The 19,110-nt window shown below is 42.2% G+C and overlaps 1 protein-coding gene across 4 annotated transcripts in view; it reads right to left on the bottom strand.

Moving 5' to 3' along the window:
* The window catches only part of ECI2 (enoyl-CoA delta isomerase 2), a 33,041-nt gene extending 15,668 nt beyond the window's left edge, over positions 1-17,373 (bottom strand). The window contains exons 1-3 of one of the 4 annotated variants that reach the window (XM_064443528.1): positions 17,236-17,371; positions 2,610-2,664; positions 2,083-2,132 (exon numbers count right to left, since the gene is read on the bottom strand). In XM_064443528.1, coding sequence (XP_064299598.1) covers positions 2,083-2,132; positions 2,610-2,627 — 68 coding nt within the window. In that variant the 5' untranslated portion in view covers positions 2,628-2,664; positions 17,236-17,371. Of the gene's footprint in view, positions 1-2,082; positions 2,133-2,609; positions 2,665-9,099; positions 9,119-17,235 lie in introns of those variants that run through there. The other 3 variants (XM_064443530.1, XM_064443531.1, XM_064443529.1) reach the window with 3 other exon arrangements.
* Positions 17,374-19,110: the final 1,737 nt, after the last annotated feature.

Raw genomic sequence — 19,110 nt, forward strand, 5'->3', positions numbered from 1 at the left:
GTGCTAGTAAAAAGAAATCTACCTGGACAACACAAAATAGAATAGGCTATCAAAAAAGGCTGCAGGAACAGAAAGTATTCTCACTTAAATTGATGAGTTGTAGGCCTTTATTAACACAGCAGTGCACCCAGACAGACATGGGTTAACCATCTGCCAGTTTAACTAACATCCAAACTGATGTGTTCGGAAGACTCAGTGTTTTACAAATTTATCCCTTAACCAACTGGGAGTCTATTTAGCCAACTTGTGGAATCCATGTCAGCATCAATAAAAGCCAGGAAAAAAAGTGTACCTAAACAGATACAGATACAAGTTTTTTAATACCAAGTTTCTTTGATTACTGTGTCCTGGAGCCACAGATGCTTGCTTTCAGATCCTACCCCCAAATATGTCTTTAAGGTCACATATACAGGAAGAAGAAAATGAGAGTGCAGGAAGATGACTAGTGGCTTCTTTTGGTTTTAATTTTTTTCTCCTCCAGTTTTGCTAGCCATCTTTGGAACTACTTGAATGCTGCTGTTCCCAAGATGAACCATGTATCTGATAAATTTTTTTCCTGTAAGTCTAGGCTGTGACTATACTGAAATATATTCAATGTTTAAAAAGGGAGATTTGGGTTTACAACACGTTTGACAACCTGGATTTCACTCCAGCTTGGGTATGGTCAATATTATAAACAGGCTTTAAGAATCTCTTTTATACATGGTTTGATAGTGACCATAAAATTAAACAAGAGCTGAGGATGGGCAGCTGGGGAGAGGGGAACGGCTTAGCAGCCAGTCTGAAGGTATGTGCACGTGTATATTCAGGGTTAAGGGCTTTTGGCATTTAGCAGGTCACAAGTTCTCTTCCGTACTAAGGATGCAAAGTGGAAAAGCTAGGAGAGGATGAGAAAACAATTAGGTTATTAAAAAAATCTGGCTGGGGAAAAGTGGAATTATCTTTCAGTAAGTCCAGACTCAGAGCTACTTTCCTTTGCTGTTTGGTTACATCCAGTTTTACTCCTTAGCTACAAAAACGTGTGGGTAAAATATGTTATCTATCCACTTAAAATACTCCATCTTTCATTCTTCTTTTCCTCCTTACCTACGGTTTTGTAACAGGAGATTGTGCAACTTAGCTGTTTATTGATGTCTAAATTTTATAAGGAAAGGCCTCTTTTATTTAGTTCTTCCTTGCTGCTGCTAGCTCAGTTCTCTGCAGGATATCTACAATTCACTCCTTTCTCTCTGACTTCTGATCTCAGAGTACATTTACTTACATTAGTGATGATCACCAGTTCCCAACATGCTAAGGCTGACTGCTACTATTTGTCTATTAAAATAACAAACGTTGAAAACACAAAGGAAAAATTAAGTTATTTCATAATTTATTCATCTTGCTCAGGACCTCATTCTTCAGAGAGATACACGAATAGCAGGAGCAGAGCTCCTTAACCCCAAATAGATCATATCTATCACTTGCCACCTGCCAGCACACGCAACAGCACCACCAACTCTGGGACCACACAGTGACACTGTGCCACAATCCCAAAGAAGCCAGGAGCAGGAGAGGCTGCTGTAGCCCACTGTGGGGATGACTTACCCCCTTCAGCTGCTGCTTCCTTGCAGTGACACTGAATCCTTCTTACTCCCTTACTAAGCAAATCCATGACTGACTTTAGCAGTCTCACTGAAACCATACTAGATTTTGCTGAAACCACACAAGGCAGGCAGAGAGCCTGGAGCCTGACCTAAAAGCTACTGGTGTCAAACCTGTACTTGTTTCAATCCAAGCAAAAAAAGAAGCCTAGGAAAGGCAATCAAAACCCTCTCTGTATTCCCCCTTCTCATCTACTCACTGCAACAAAGCTAAATGATTTCCTTTGCAAAGCTTCCTCTCTCAATTGCCCTGTACCTTGCCGGCAATTAGCTGCCACTGCCCCACTGCTACAAACTACCTTTGCTGTACTGGCACCCATGGAAAAGTAGTGAGGGCCCGGCAACCTCCCCCAGCTAGGTAAAAAAACCAGCTCCCACCAGAGAGAGAGAAGCAAGAGAAGTCACAACTTGGCAGAGCAGCAACAAAGTCCACGACAAATGCCTGGGCACTCCTGCAAGATCATTCACTTGGTACTTCGCAAGCTGTATGCTCTGAAAAAAGAAATAAACCCTGGGCATCACTGCCTGAACCTGAAAAATCCAGGCTGACAATCTTTTCATATTTATTCCCTTGCCTTGGACATCTCTTTGTTCCCATTCAGTCATTCTGGATATCTTGCAAGCCCATCATTTATCCTGTTCACGTAAATGTGTCTTATTCTGATAAGCATTCAAACATAAGGCTCTTAAGATCTTAAAAATCAGTTACACTGAAAGTAGCTTCTCACTGTTTAGTAAAGACCGCAAAGCCTGTTAAAGACAAGGCCCCCTCATTATAGGGTAGTTCTGTCACTTGCATAAGGACTTTTATAGAGTTAAAGATGCCAACTTTTTGTAAAATGCTGGCTGCTCACTTTCTAACTTTTAAAGCAACTTAGCAGTTTTATTGTTAAGACCAAACAGAAGCCAAAAGATCTTTTTGCATAGGAAACATCAGACATGCCCAGCAAAAGAAAGGGAGGGATATACCTGAACTCCATCTTCCATTTACTTAATAAAGGTTTTCTTTAAACGTTAGTAGATCCTGGGGAAATAAAGCACAGACAAAAAGCAGTTAAAAATCCTATTAGGATTACAAGCAGCGGGTGGTGCTAGAAGCACGTGTGTTTAAAACTCCTGACAGAACTGGAAAACGCTCATTTCACATTATTGTAACTAGCTTTAGAGAGACAAGGAAGAAAAAGAACAGGAATAGTTGTCAGACAGAAGCAAGCAGTACATTAAAGTGTCACTCGGATGAATCCTGGAACATATGTTTGATAGAAGATGTGGATATCTTTTGCACGTTAAGTGTAATACTTCAGATAATGCATACAAGATCTCTTCTTTGCCGTGATCACTACCTCAGGGTGCTGTGATCTTTTGCACAGCTCATTCCACACGGTCTTCATGCAGAACAGTAACTGCCCCTTGCCATTTCACACAGACCTGGTATTACAGCATCATAAAGTGGTAATATTTCTGCCCACATTCTTTCTACCTTAAGAGAAAATGAAACAAAGTACTGTTGTGCTGCTGCTACTGTAGAAAGAGTTGTATGGGTTTGTTTGTTTTCTTTTTTTTAGTTGAGATACAAAGCAATCAATTCCCACAAACCTCAAGGTGCCAAGTGTTTGGTTATAACCTAAAACAAGCTTCCAGTTACATGCTTCTCCAGAGCCTCTGCAAAGAGGAGACAGCTCATGTTGCCCAGCCCAGCCCACCACTGTTTCTGAGGTGCCAGCCAGAGCCTTAACTGTTCCACAAGATTCAGGAGTCTGAAACTCATCCCAAGCGCTTCACCTGCTCTGCTTCAGCACCAACAACCACTGCTCTGAGAGGCTGCTGAGAAGTCAAGCAGGACAGCAACCAAAAGAGACCTTCTCGCTCCCTGTCCTCCTGCTGTTGGGACACACACAGCCACAGAGGAGGAACCACAAGCCCTCCCCAGCAGGGTAACTGGGATAGTCCTTCCCTGCTGGTGCCCAGACATGGAGTATTTCCATTCCAAGCAGCCTCAGGCTTCATCCCCCTCTTCCAGTAGCACTTCTCCCATTTTGATCCTCCCTCAAAGTTATCCTGATTTTTCTCCATGGAGAAGAAATGTATCCGGAGAACAAATAGCAAACTTTGATGATTAGTTCAGCTGCATCAAGGGACGTAGGAGCAGAGCTGGTGGGAGTGGTTGCCACCGTCGGCAATTGCAGCAACTGTTAGGAAACGAGGCATTCGAAGGGAATAGAAACCAGTATTTAAACTGTAACTGTGAGAAAAATAACTGGACCATCTGGAAAAAGATATTCAGTCCAAGACATCAACTTCTCTTATTTTTCCTCCCAAGATTTTGTATTAGAATCTCTAAAAAGAAGATTTAAAAAATGAAAAAGAAAGGTTGATATCCAGATAATGACAACAAGCAAAGCACTAGCAGTGCCAGTATTTCATAGCCCTCTCTGTAACTAGGAAAACAATGTTACTGTTTTCCATAGTCACTTGCAGTATTTTCTGCATACAACAAATTTAAAGTTGTACTTCACTTTATTTTGCTGTGCAAGAAGAAGCTATTGTCTATGCTGTCAAGACAGAAATTGTTACAAATTTTAGCCTGCAGGTTGCCCAAATCACCATTCATGATGCCACTGGTTATATACTACTGAACACAAACATATATTTAGCCACATAATAATGCAACATTAAGGATTCATAAATTTTCAGATAGCCAGAGCACTTACACAGCAATATAAGAGCTTGCCCCGTATAGCTGAAGGTAGACAGGGCTACTGTCAAATTTCTGCTGTACCTCCAAGTCCTCCAGTTATTCTCTCCATACAAGCTACCTAGAGCTGAGCTGGGAAAAGAAGAGGCACCTGACAGGCCTAAAGCAAACTGAGCAGCCTATGGCATGTTTAGAGCAATCATTCCTCCTTTATTGCTGGAGGAAAAAAAAGGAGTGGTATGAGGGGGTTGGACAGTTAATTAATAAAGAAATTCTGTGGGGAGGTTGTTCTGGCTATACAAGCAAAGCAACCCTCTCTTTCTTTATGTCATCCTGTTACAGGCTTCTCCCAAAGAACTTCAGATCATTTCACTATACACACTATCTCTTGTCATATACTCCTTTCAGGTTGTTTCTTCTTTTTTTTTCTCCCCCCATAGAATGATTTTGTTTCTCATGAGTGTCTATCAAATGAATATGATGTCTGTTACATCTTGTCAGACTTCTAGGTGAAAACCAGTATCCCTGTAAGTTGTACAGACAGACTTACAAATAGGAGTGGTGTAGTAGGCAGTGGTGTCACACCAAAGAAACCTCAGCTTGACAGTGTTTACACTAATAAAGCCAAATTACTTCAGCTGTTAAGTCCTTTCAAGTTTCTTCTCTTATACTGGGAAACGTGGAGTAACCGTATTTGATACATGAACATCTTCCTTTGCAACTTCTGTCATCCTGAAAAAGCCTGCATCTGCTTCCAAAACCATCCGATGTGAAAACTTCCACTTCCCCTCTTTTGTATGCAACTCTTTCAAGACTCTCCACCATTAATTAAAACTAAAATAATTCAAAACATGGGCAGATGAAATTCAGCCTTCATTCAGAAGACAGAGGAGCAGAGACCGCCTCTAACAATTTATTCAAATTTTAGTAATGGGTATATTTTCTAATACCTAGCAACTTCAAAAGAAGGAAACAGTCAAATAACCGAGTTGCTTCTTCGAGTTAAATCCACACTTTTCATGACAGCAACTTTTACACCTTATAATCAACAAGTCAACTAACTCGCAGTAGATACTGCATGCAAAGCAGTCTGTACTTTCCCCACCTCCCCAGAGGCTCACTCTGTTGAACCCTGCATTGCCATCACCTGCTAACATGCACCACGGCAGCAGGTAAGCAGGTAAGCAGTAGTCCAAGTTAAGTAGGTCGCAGCAGGTTAGCAATAGGTTAACACCAGCTTAGCAGCCAGAGTTGTTCTATTTCTTCATGCAGCAAGAACTGATGCATAGGTCTGTTTGGTAAAGCAATGCTACTTGTTCACCAGGGTCCTGCAAAGACCTATTGTAACAAGCACATCACCTCCTAGACCAAACACCAGTAGCCTAAGAAAGTCTTATCAGCACCAAAGGTATTCTCTAGAAATCAGTGCATTTTGATTCTCTGGGGGAAATACAAAGTTTTATTAATCATGGTGATAACATGGAGGTGTTGATGACTCAGTAGACAGAACTCTAGTTTTCCTAAAAAACGTAAGAGGATAACTATCCCTCCCTGTTGTACCAGCACAGTCCTTGGCAGCACCCCATTATACTGTAGCTAGTACAGAATAACTAAAATGTGTTGCTCTCAGGTAATAGGAATGCGTCTAGTGTTCTGGTGAATCCAATATATCTATCTAGCAGAAAAGATCAGTGGAAATATTCTAAAACCAGTTCACTTACTGCTGCTTTAATACAGAGAAAGAAATGAAAGTCAAATTATTTCCTCCTTTACATTAGAACATTTCAATAGTTGTTCTAAACACAAGTTTGGTGTACAAATCCTCATCAGCTTTTACTATTTTACACTCCTACACTATTTTGACATACAAAAACTAGAAGATAATGATGTGTCTGTTGGCAAATTGAAGTGCTGAATCACTACTGTTGTTTAGTGTAAGTGGCTCAGCTGTGCTTGACAGGTTTTTTCAATAGTAAAGAATAGCTAAGAATCAAAGATCTAGATCACCATTCACTGAGATCTGAAATGGGCTGCTCTTTAGTGCTCTATACAGGCACAGTTAATGTGCTCTGATCACAGCCGCTAGGAGGGAAAATGGGATCATCTCCTGAATTCTCTGCAAGAGCTCTCTCTTTCCAGCAGACCTAAGTTAACTGGACATGGTAAATGGCATGAGAGAATTTCATGTATGTCCTCAGTCCCTGTACAACATCTCTGCAAGCAGGAAGATTTACAGACAGATATCCTCTGAAACACACTCAAAAGTTATAAACATGAATGCTAGCAGAAAAATATAGAGCTGTGATACTCATACACGTGACATTTGCTGAGAATCACTCAGAGATTACTGTAGTATCTGGAGAGCAACAAACGCACATAGGTTTTTTTTATACATCCTTATCCAAGGTGACTTTAACAAAACAGTTATGAACAAATACCAAAAATAATTTTGCTGCTAATGGAGAATGGAAAAAAGCCCCTTTTGTTTGGCTCTGGGGACAAAGCCTGCTGACTCTATGGAGAGCAAGAAAATGCACACTTTGATGTTAATGGCATTTGGGCAAGGTAGGTAGGCTTCTGACAAGGATACAACCAGCTGCTGGAGCCCCCATCCTCATTAGAAAACCAGCTGACACTCCTGCTAGTTCAGCTGAACCAGTGAATGGAGACAAGCAATTTGTCTGAAGCTTATTCTCTCTGCTGAATCCACGACACCGAGATACAATGGGGATGGACACAAAGAATACTGAACAAGCTATATGGCATTAATGAAGCAGTATTTGTCAATGGCTTATCCTGTCCAAATCCAGAATTCTTTCAGGTAACTTAGAATTAAACAAATGAGGTCTAAACACTAAGTAGCACACTGCTCTTGGTTTTGGCACTATTTCCAGAACCCACAACCAGACAAACTTACAGGTGTACTGTAAAGACCTGGGCCAATTTACTCAGCAAAAATCTGATGGTGACTTGGGCTTAGAGCTGAAGTTCTCACATACATGCAAGACTTACAATTCTGTCACAGCAGAATTTGCAGCTGCTCTATGAATAACAATAATATTGAAAAGTTGTATCAATTTCCAACTGATTACTTTCTCTTTAGATTTACATTGTAAAAAATAATACAGTGGGTAAGTTTTTACTGTAATTTTTTACGAGGGTGGTGAAACACTGGCACAGGTTGCCCAGAGAGGTGGAAGATGCCCCATCCCTGGAAACATTCAAGGTCAGATTGGACGGGGCTCTGAGCAACCTGATCTAGTTGAAGATGTCCCTGCTCACTGCAGGGGGGTTAGGCTAGATGGCTTCTAAAGCTCCTTTCCAATCCAAAACATTCTATGATGCTGTGATAAAACACCTTGCTCTTAGTTTTACCAGAGAAAGATTGAGCTTGTAGACATGACACACTATGAAGTCTTGCATACAAAATAAAGAGCTGAGAATGTTTGCTACTTTTAGAAATGAAAATTATACATGTTCCAAGGGACTTCAAGTCATGTCTTACTAAAGCACTGTAAAAAGCTTAAATCATAGCATTTAGAAGGCTGCACCTATAGCAGCAGCTCACAAGACAGAGGCTGACATTGCATCATGGCAGCTATTAGTGGGGATGCCACAAATAGAGAGTCATTTTGGCTTCTGCTGTTCTTGTACAGATTATGAACTATTGGTCTGGGAAAGTGGCTGACAACCCAAATAATTTAAAAGTTCTTCCCCAGAATAAAAGTGTGTTTCATCTGGCATCTTACTGGCAGTTAAAAACCACAAAACCACTCAGAAAGATACTTTTGTTTCAGGATCAGACTTGCTATACTGATGTATTTGAAGCAGTAATCTTTTTACAAGCATGTTTATCATGGTATAAAATGCTTGCGTATTTGAAATAAAAATGTCACTCTGTCTTAATGGTTGGATTCCAAGGACCAAATTATTCAGAATTATTGTGCATTCTACAAGTTACATACCTCTCATACCCTATTTTCAGAATAAATATTATCAGAGGACTGTACTACAAAAACAGTGGCCACTTTTTTTGGAGGGTCAAACCGGCAGCAAAGAATCCATACACCACAATTAATCTAATCTTCAATAAATCATTTCACTCCCAATTAAGAATGGAATCCCCTCTGATCAGGACTGGTGAGGCTACACCTGGATTACTGTGTCCAGTCCTGAGCTCCCCAGTATGTACAGGCATACTGGAAAGAGTCCAGCAAAGGGCCACGAAGACGATTAAAGGACTGGAGCATCTGACATATGAAGAGAGGCTGAGAGACCTGGGACTGTTCAGCCCACAGAAGAACAGGCTCAGGGGGATCTTATTAATGTACACAAATATCCAAAAGGAGGGTGTAAAGAAGACAGAGCCAGGCCCTTCTCAGTGGTGCCCAGTGACGTGACCAGAGGCAGTGGGCACAAACTCAAGCACAGGAGGTTATCTCTGAACACAAGGAAACACTGTCTTACTGTCAGTGTGACCGAGCACTAGCACAGGTTGCCCAGGGAGGTGGTAGAGTCTCCATCCTTGGAGATATTAAAAAGCTGTCCAGACATGGTCCTGGGCAACCAGCTCTAGGTGGCCCTGCTTGAGCAGGTAGGTTGGACCAGATGATCTCCAGAGGTCCCTTCGACCTCAACCAGTCTGTGATTCTGTGAAAAACAAACACATTTAACTTGCTAGCTATATTGAAGCATTACACAATCGGCCCACTAACTTTAACCATTCATCTCTAGACTAGACTTCGAAGCTATAGCTCTTCTTACCTTCATGTGACAGCCTTCAGAGTCTGTTTCAGGGGAGGAATTGGAATGAACTCTTCTAGGACACTAAGGAAACAGGAAGACTATATTTGCTATTGAGCTGTGACTGTTGAAATTCTCATCTGGCAGCCTCCCTCTGTAAGTCAATCTACATTCAAGGACAAAACCAGTACTGAGATGATTGTACACATCCAGTCTTTGTAGCCGGGAAGTCCAATCAAAGATCAATCTGCAGGATCATGACAGGAAAAAAAATCCCCCAAACTACTGACTGCTTAAATTAGTGAAGGTCTTTCACAGAGCAAAGCACATGATGAACTCTTTGAAATCATAACATTTGCTAAAAGCAAAGTTCCCCACCCCCCACCTCCATTGCTCAGACAATTACAGACCAGGCTGGGATGAAGAGTGAGTGCACATGCTCTCTGCCCCAAGGAAAAAGGTTCACCTGCGAGCTACCCTAGCTACAGACAAAATATGTGAAATACTAAGAAATACATCAGGACCTACGAGGGACAACTCCTGTGTGGCTTCCTTCTCCAACCGAACCTTCTTTTTGGCAAAGCAATAAGATTACTGGGAGGGAAGGAAAAAAAAATTAAATAAAATGAAAAATAGAGGGGAGAAAAGGGAAAGAAGAGAGGAGAGAAAAATACCTTTCCCTCTGGGGAGTCAAATGCCAACAGAAGATGACATTTTTATGAGCAGGGTAAATGGACTCTACGACATTCAGATAGGAGGAAGGTTTTGCTTTTGAGGTGGGGTTTTTAAAGTTGTTTTTAAACACAGCTTTGCACTACCATGGTCAAAAATGCTACTATGAACTCTGTGGTCAGATAGCACTGAGGGCAAAGTTGTGTTTACTTGTTTCTAAACCAGATAGACTTAATTCACTGACTGGACCACAGAAGTTTCCACCTGGAATACTGCACATTATCAGAAAAAAGGTAGCTTTCGCACACATCGCAAAACAACAACATAATAAAACATTACACAAATTCTCTCTGGATTTCAGCACAAATGAAATCTGTCTACCTACTGAATTTACTGCTATCTAGTGCTGTTATCCTTTCCGTAGGTATTTAGGTCAACGTGGAAATTCAGTAGCTTATGAACAAAATAATGAAGCTATTAGCTCACCAAAAATTCTTATGGTCTCCTTTACACGGCTGGCTAGCCTGCATTACATAGCACTGCTTGTATTAAAAGCACAAGCTGATAAAATACTCTTTTAGCAACTGTAAGAGTTTTTATTTTCTTTAGTATCATTGCTTTCAGTGATAAAAGACTACCACCAGGTTAATTTAAAAACCAGGATGTTGGCAAATTATCAAGTTGCTACATGTTAATCACTGCCAGACCTCTCCAAAGCCAAACAAATAGCACCACTTACTCACTGACTTACAGCCTGAGTTTTGATGGAAGAAAAAGTCTTAAGCAGAACCCAATCCAAGAGAGCTTTTGCTGCTTCTTTTCTAGTGAAGCATCTAGTACTGAATGACTTGGCAATGGTTTCTATTTCTCTGTGAAATAAAGGACGGTTTAACAAGACCTTTAAAACCTTAGCTCAGAGTTTTTGCTGGAGTTTACTGATTGCAGTCTAAATTTTATCACAATGAACTTCAAGGGAACCTGAAAAATGTTCACTGTCATCAGCGGACTCATCACAACAGAAAGGCTCAATCATTTACTACATCAGAATAATGAAGAAAGATACCATCTGAACCAAACACCTATATATATATTATATATATATAATATATATAATATATAATAGTTTTAAGCAGATTATTTCACATTGGTCAACATTTAAATTATTCTTTTAAAACAGAACAGTCAGGAAATAGGAAAAAACCCACAAATATTCTTAAGCTAGACACAACAATAAGTGGAAAAGAGAAGAGCCTGACATAACTGGTTCAATCTTCTGTATGTGCTCACTCTAAGATAGATAACTATGAGGAAAACCTCTGGGGTCTACTTTGGCATTACTATAAATGGAGGTTACTTGTAAACAAGGTTCATTACAGTGAGTTAAGTCTGCATACCAAGCCCAGGTAGATGTCATGTTTTGCACTATGAATTCTGAATTCCTGACATTCAAGTGATTTTCATTTCTTCATATGGGCAACGTTCCAAAAATTTTGCTAGAAATAAATAGACCAATTTCCATCCTAATGAGGACTGCTATGCAAGGATGAAGTATAGCTGGCTTGCTCCCTTCACTAGATTGCAATTGCAGACAGAACATAATTTGCACAGGGGGAGAAGTACAAGGGAAGATAAATAAGTAGCTTCTTAGAATAATACTATTCAAAGACAGTATCTTCTACCCTAGCAAAAGCTCAAAATCACTTCCTAGCCCCATATTACATTTTTAAAAATGTCAAGCTTTGAAAATGTATTTACACTCTTCTCAAGAAACCCATAACTAACTTCTGATGGGGAGAGAAATATTAAAAAGCAAGGGCAAAAAGAAACTGTGGTTCCTCATGCCAAGTGGGAGCTACTTGAGAGCTCACTTTGGAGAGGATGGCTGTTTAAACCTAGCAAAATTCAACAATAGAAAGTGTAGTTAACCACTATCTTATTTGCATTCACATTATCAGATTCTTTTGAACTTGCAGAAAAGCTGCTACAGAACCACCTAGTCATCACTGACTTAAGCAGACAAAGCTGACAAGGTCATGCTGACTTCAATGAACAGCTGCTTCAAAGCAAATTAACTACAACAGAAAGCTGTGTTCCAAGCCAATCCATCTTCAAGACTTCCAGACACCCTGGCTTGATATTAGCTGTGAACTGCCAAATCCGGCTGGATTACATACAGTTAGTGAGCTTGCTGCTCTGGATTTCATTTTGTTGATTTTAACTGCTGCATGTATTTCTGTTCAAAACAGTTTAAGAGGGTGCTTAAATAAGGATGTGAACTTATTTAGATGCTTTTCTGGATACTTTTCACCACTACCTTTTGTCTTCTAAACCATATTGGTAAATCAGCATGTGCAAACAAGACGTAGTAACTCATGCAATTAACATTAGTATTTGCAGAAAAAGCCTCCCATTAAGATATTTGTTTATTTTCCATTGACTAGTCAGGCTCAGTATTCAAAAGACAGTGGATGAGTTTACTCTAATGGCTATGTTTCAGAATCCCAACCCTTAAAGAAAAAGAGAAATTCAACAGTCATCAGTGGTATGATGACCCTTTCTGAAAGACTAGAAAGTTATATTACAGTCACAACGTTACGGGAAGCTGATTTTACCAGTATTTTGCAAAAAGTTTTTGCAAAACTCAAATCAGGCAAGGCTTCAAGAAAGGAAAGAAGGTGAGTTTTAAAAATTTTTTTTAAAATGTAGATAAAGGCAAAATTATTGCTACTGAAAAGGTAAGGGAAATATGATGAGCTCTGTAAACTTTTTATTGACCTGTACCAACACAGAAAAGACTAAGTTTGTGGACAGAAAAAAAAGTTTAATATCAAGGCAGTTATGTGCTTTGCTTGTTTTTCTGGTGTCAGGCAAGGATCTATGGTCTGCAGTCAAAGGTTGGGCAAGACAAATTGACTCACAAGCATCAACTAGAACTAGAGGCCTGACATACAAAAAGGAAGTTTAAAAAGATAGGCACAGTTATCTCAAGTAGGAGGAGAAGAGCAGAGCACTCGAGACCTACAGAATCCAGCGTAAGCCAAGGACAGCTGATGAACAGAAATCTGTCACAGGAGAAAAGCATTGGCTGGCTGATGCAGAACAGCGAACAGCTGAGCAAGGCAAGCTAGTACAGCCTGAGACACAGCACTGAGAGGCACGTCTTAAGAGACTCAGAAACCAAAACACAAGAGACCATATAAGACAGCAACAGAGATTAAAAAGCATACTCTGCTGTGCCTCTCTGGTGTAGGATCAAGGTATGTGTTTGTGCTGCAGGTAAAACACGACCATGTGCATGGATGGACTTCCCATGTCAGTGTGCCAGGATGCATTCCCACGCAACTGCTAGCAAGTGGGGAAGCTAGTGGGCAGACATTCAGGAGGCTGCAGGACACCTACTCAGGTCAGGAGGGAAACCGTATCCAGCTCAGGCAAGACCTAACATTTGGACAAAAGTTTCAGGCATAAAAGCAACTTCTACTGCCAACACCAGAGGTTTTGGTACAGACCCACAGAAGACTCCAGTGTGTTAGCAAACAGGGTTTTTAAGAATATAGCCTGATATATTACTTGAGAACAATACCACAAAAATCCAGTCCTCCTACTTGTATACAAGGATTGGATCGGGGGTGACAGTGGATAGTAGGAAAGAGAAGGAAAGCAGCTGTTGCAATACAGAAATATGGTCTGACAGAGGGAAAGTGGGGTGAGAAGTGAAGAGGCAACAGTGTCCTTTTTGCTCAGCCAGCATGAGACTATCAGAACCAACCTATTAAAGTTTTTATGTCCGTATCCAACTGCAGCTATCTGAATAGGATTGTCAGAAAGGACTAGACATTTCCCACTACAGGGATACAAGGCAGACTCCCTCAGAGGCCAACTAGCTCCATGTGGCCAAGCCTGGAAAAAAGAAATGGGACAGAAGAAGGGATACCACCAAATTCACTGGTCATTTCCAGGATGATAGTAGCCTCTAAGAGGCAAGGCTTACATACGCTCTGGGTGTGCTGACATCTGCTATTACCTCCAAATACAGGAAACTTCATTGCATATCTGTAGCAGTGGAACACTCTGCTTCCATATTCCTCACATACTAAAAACAAGCAAACAAAACTCCATGCTGCAGTTGATAGACCATTACCAGCAATAAAGAAGTTATTTTCAGGGAATGACCTAGAATACTGAGCCTCTTCTCACTGAGAAAGGCCCCAGAGCACAGTCAGTTGATGAAGCCAGAAATAATCTCTCAGCTGCAAGAGATCAGTTCTTCCTCCACCCTCAACAGAGGAGTTTCCTCATAACATGCACCGTTCCAGGGCAAAGACAACCCCCCAAGGCCTTTTCCCAGGACCTTACATCTGACTGGCTTAGTGGGAGGGAAGGCAGAAAAGAGCTACAAGGTCTGCAGTCAGAGACAGGAAAAGGAGGAGATGCAAGGTTTATAACGTTGTGCTTTGCCATAAATGTATCAAAGGGCCCCTGATTTAATGACTAAAGAATGTAACTGCACTACAAAGTAAAGGATAAGCAATTCCGGGAGCAGGTTCAGTTAATTCCCAGACAGAAACAGAAAAGGGCTGCAGGGACTTATGCAAGGACTGTTGCATATTGTGCTGGGACTTAATAGCACCCGAGCTCCGGCCACGTGGGTGGGCTGTAAACATGCAGATGTCTTGTCATGAGATGATGCAGGGAAGCAAGAAGGCACTGCTCAAGAGCCAGGATGGAAGTGAACTTGAACTCTTAGGACTGCTGCCTCCCAAGCTGAAGAGCAGATACTGTAGTAAAGACAGATTTACTGTAAGCAGTAAGTATTCCAGGCACAGGCAAAGACCAACAAGGCCACATAAGCAAGGACAACCCAATGACTTAAGAGAAAATTAACCATTTTTCAATCCGCTTCAAAGACCAGCATTTAATAGCACTGTTCTGAAAAAGACTTGTCAGAGCTGCTGAGAAATAAGAGTAGCTCACGGAATGATAAGTCTTTGATAAGATCTGACTTTCTTTAGAGTCGCTGAGATAACTGTACCAACTAGGAAGTTTGGGTGGGACTGTCACTGTCTTAGTTTGGGCCAGGAGAGTGCTCTTGGAGCATGTCTCCAAGTTGATGTGCACTCCATTCCCCTGCTTTGCACTGCAGAGCTCTTTTGGCTCATATGAGTTAGATCCCTCCTAGACTACAAAACCAGGGGATGTCCTCTAGCTCTCTAGCTGCTGATAGGCATTCAGTGCTGGGATCATACTACAACCAGCCTGAAGAAAAGCCCCAAAACAAGGACAGTGTAGATGCAGGTTTCCCAGCAGCAAATGTCCTGCTCCCAGTGTATCTGCTGTAAATGCAGATACAGCCTGCCTCATAGCAGCGGAGTTGTGGGGCCTCCAGTCTCAAACAGGTGAATGCAAAGACTGTCGAATGGCTACAGCCCCAATAAGACTCTTCTGAATGTGCATCTATGTCAGCATTCCCCCTCCTCAGGCAAAATCAAGCCTGGAAAAACTACATATTGCAACAGGGCAGGACAAGAGGTGGGCATGTGGGAGAAGAACCTGTGGAAGTCACAACTTCATGTCTGAAAGGATTAGGAATTTCCTGCTTAGGGGAAAAAAGAACCCAAAACCAAAACAACAATGAAAGAGAAATTGTTGCATTTTGTCCTTATATTTGTATGGGTCTTCCTCTCCCAGTGCTCCAAGGATTTGCCTCTTTTTTTTTCAGTTTAGACTGCAAAAAAAGCTTCCTAAATTCATCGGCGCAGCAAGGCTGCCAGTGTGTTTGATATAATTCTGCTAGCGTACTGCTCATACAGAAAATTAAGCTCACCTGTCTGGTGTTCAACTGTTGCAAAAACTGCATCATTTTCCTGTATTAGATCTGATCATATTCTCAGAACATTAACCCATTATTAATATTGGTTTATGACCTTATTCACATACAGAATCTTAATGTTTCAAATACATGTGAGTCCACTAGCTTAATGATGTCCAGCAGGCCAGTCTTTTATACATTTTTCCAATTTAGAATTTCTTTCCCTCCCTCTCACTGTAACATCTTAGCTATACTAAATTATTTATCTGTAGAAAGCTTGCCTAGAGTTATTTTTTTTGAAATGAGGGCAGAAGTCAAGCTGATCACACAATTCACATTCTCTTTGTTTTGCCCTGTATCTTAAGATGTTTGTGTACGTACCTAAAATAATTTCTCACAAAGCTTTAGGAGAAAAATATTACAGTTTAATGCATAAATGACTACAGTTTCCTGGTCAAGATGCACACACAGATACTTGAGTACAAGCATTTCACTTATGAAAGTGTGTATTGTAACAGCTGAATTTGCATGTTGCTAATCAGAGTATCACAGGTATCTATTGGTATGATGATGCCTGTTTCACTTTTCTACTTTGAAACTTGTTACAGAGTATACTTAACAAACCAAGTGCACTACTTTAACTGTGTGTTTGTTAAGCTGTTTTTGATAGGAAGAAGAAATTCTATAAATTGACATCTTTTGTGATTCTTATACATACACAAGCAATTTTACAGTGGAATTTCCAATTTAACCATTTTCAATTTAAAAAAAGAGTCAATCCTGCAATTTTATGCCTTTTTGCAAGCCAAGCCGTCCCTTCTGCTTCTCCAGCCCAACTAACGCTGAAGGCGCACAGCTGCCACAGCGTGCACTACTGCATGTGACACATTATTTGGAAACAGCTTAAAAGCAATACGTAATAAAGACACACTGCAGGAGATATTACATCAGTATTTGGAAAGCCAGAGTAATCTTAGCAAGAAGCCTTAATTAGTTAGACACAAAATTAAGCTTGTTTTTATGGCACTGATGCGGGGGGATCCCCAAGAAAACAGAGAATCACACATTCTTCTCAGTATTTCAGTAGTTTCGGTTGCCTTACCAAGAATTTCTTTGGTGCTTGAACATTTGCCTGCCTCAGGAAACAGAAATATAAGGGTGACAGGCCCTGTTTGAGGACCAGGGCACCAAACGCAGGTTTCCCGCTCCCCTGGTGTGCTTAATCACTTAAAGGGCGGGCGCTATGGCTGGAGGGATCCCTCTCCTCTCCTGAGAAGGATCTCCCTCGTCCTAGGACGACAGCAGCGCCTCGTCCTGCGCATTAACCACGTAGGGAGGACACGAACCCGCTTCACCAGGCGGCCCAGGCAGGAGGGCACCCGGTTTCCGCACCGGGCCCCGGCAGGAGGGAGACGGGGCTGCCCAGGTCTGAGGCAACGGCCGGCCCTACCGCCACACTACCCGCCCGGCCCCGGGGCCGCCTGCCCCCAGCCCCCGTGAGGGGTCCCCGCCGGAGCAAGGCGGCGGGAAGGGGAAGCCCGCCCAGGGCCCGCTGCCGGCCGCTCACCCCAGCGTCGCGGCAGGGAGACAGCGACCGGCGGAGCGGTCCCTCCGCGGGACGGGACGGTGCCAGAGCCCCCGGCCACAAGGACAGTGCGCGGACGATGGGGGCTCACCTTAAGTCGCCGAGCGGCCGCCAGCATAACCTCCGGAGGAAGGTCAGGGCCGGGGCCGCCATGATAGGGGTGGACTGAGGGCGGGAGGAGGAGACAGCAAACCCCTCCCCGCCGCCGCGCCCTCGGCTGAGGAGAGGCAGCCGCCCACTCCCTCCCCGGGAAGGGCACCGCCTTCGGCGCCCGGGGAAGGGCGGGCCGCGGCGGGAGCCGCCGAGGGGTAGTGGCGGGGCCGTGGGGGCGGTGGGAGAGCCCGGGCGGCGGGTCCCCTCTCCCGTCGCTACGAGCGGCCATGACGGGCAGCCGAGGTCGACGGAAAATGAATGGACCCGAAACCAGAAGCGAACCCTTCCACGGGCAGAAGTCACAGACTCGGCTCAGCCCCCCAAAAGTGCCTTGCAGCACGCGTCACGTTATTAACCAGGGCCATTACTTGTATTATCTCGCTATTTTTGCATGCTGGGTAGCTCTTAGAAACGTTTGCGTCGTGGTTTTCCCACACGAATCACCTGGCGGGCTGCTGAACAGCCTCCCGCCCCTACCTCAGAAAGGCTGGCGCCGCGCAAAGGTGGAATAAACACTAGCATCTGCCCTGTCTAACTTAAAAGGCATTGCTATGTATTGCTAAGCTTTTGCTCGTTCAGCTTCAGCTCCTGAGGGTATATTTAATTTTTTCCTTGCCGACGTTACCTGCTCTGTGAAGGATGTTTCTGTGTTCAGTCAGGTGCTGGGAAGATCTTCACGATTCGCATACTCAGCTCTGTCAGTCTCCTTTCAAAACACATCCAATAAAAACACCTCTTAGTCCCTTTCTTCCCCCCCCCCCCCCCCCCCCGTTCCCCAGAAGTAAATGCATTTAAGACTTTGGGTTCTTCCTCAAGGACAAACCTTTAAAAGCTGTTAATGAACAGTGGGGTTCTCCTTTCTTAGATGTTTCATTACAGTTTTCTGTAAGTTAGAGACTAGCAATTCGGATGACACTCTTTTCCCTCATACTGCTAAGGTTGTCATGAGTAACCCTGGCCAAATCACATGTAGCTGACTTTTTCTAACATAGCCTTGGATTTCAGGTACAGGTGTTCTTCTTTGAACTTGATACACCTTGAATTTGACTAATGGTTACAGATCCAGAAGCCTAGAAATTTTCAGTTTCAGACACAACTTTACTGGTTTGCACCTCTAGCTGACTTACTTAAAATAGGTATTTATTTGCGTTTTAGCCTCTCAGTGGCAATTTCCCCCTTCGCTACACAGGGTTGTGAGATTAAAATAATTCACGTTTGTAGAAGACACTGAAAGCACCTTCCCAAAGTGGTATAGTAAATTCTGGTATTGATCTATACCCTTACTTAACCCTAATCAAGCAAAACCCATGGCTTTCAAGTATATACTTTATTAGACAGAGACAGTATTTTGGATGCATAAAACCAAATTATGGGCTACGTTTTGCTCTGAGATACAGGAATAAGGCTTTCTGTGAATAAGAAAGAGGAGAATTTGGCTCTGAAATGCTAGCATTTATTTTGTTGAATAATAACAATTCTTTTTTTTTACTGAAAGCTTATGCACACAACAGTTTTAGTCTTGTAGTTTGAAAAGGCCAGAAAAATCATTACAGAAATGTAATATAATGGACATCAGTTGAAAGTTTACTGTAGTGGTATTGTTAGCACTAATGTGATGAATCTAGAGAGGTCTCCCTAGAGAACTCATTTGGTAAGTTGTTTCAGATTTATTGTTTGACAAACAAGTCCCTAACAACAATGCCCTCTCTAGCATTTTATTGTTAATGGTAAGATGAAGGGTTTTTCCTGGCTGCATTTTTATCATTGTGTAAAATTCTCACATTCTTTTCTTTAGTTCAAAATAGTACAGCCT

Source organism: Phalacrocorax carbo, chromosome 2 (genome assembly GCF_963921805.1).
Source record: "Phalacrocorax carbo chromosome 2, bPhaCar2.1, whole genome shotgun sequence".
Taxonomy (NCBI): Eukaryota; Metazoa; Chordata; class Aves; order Suliformes; family Phalacrocoracidae; genus Phalacrocorax; species Phalacrocorax carbo.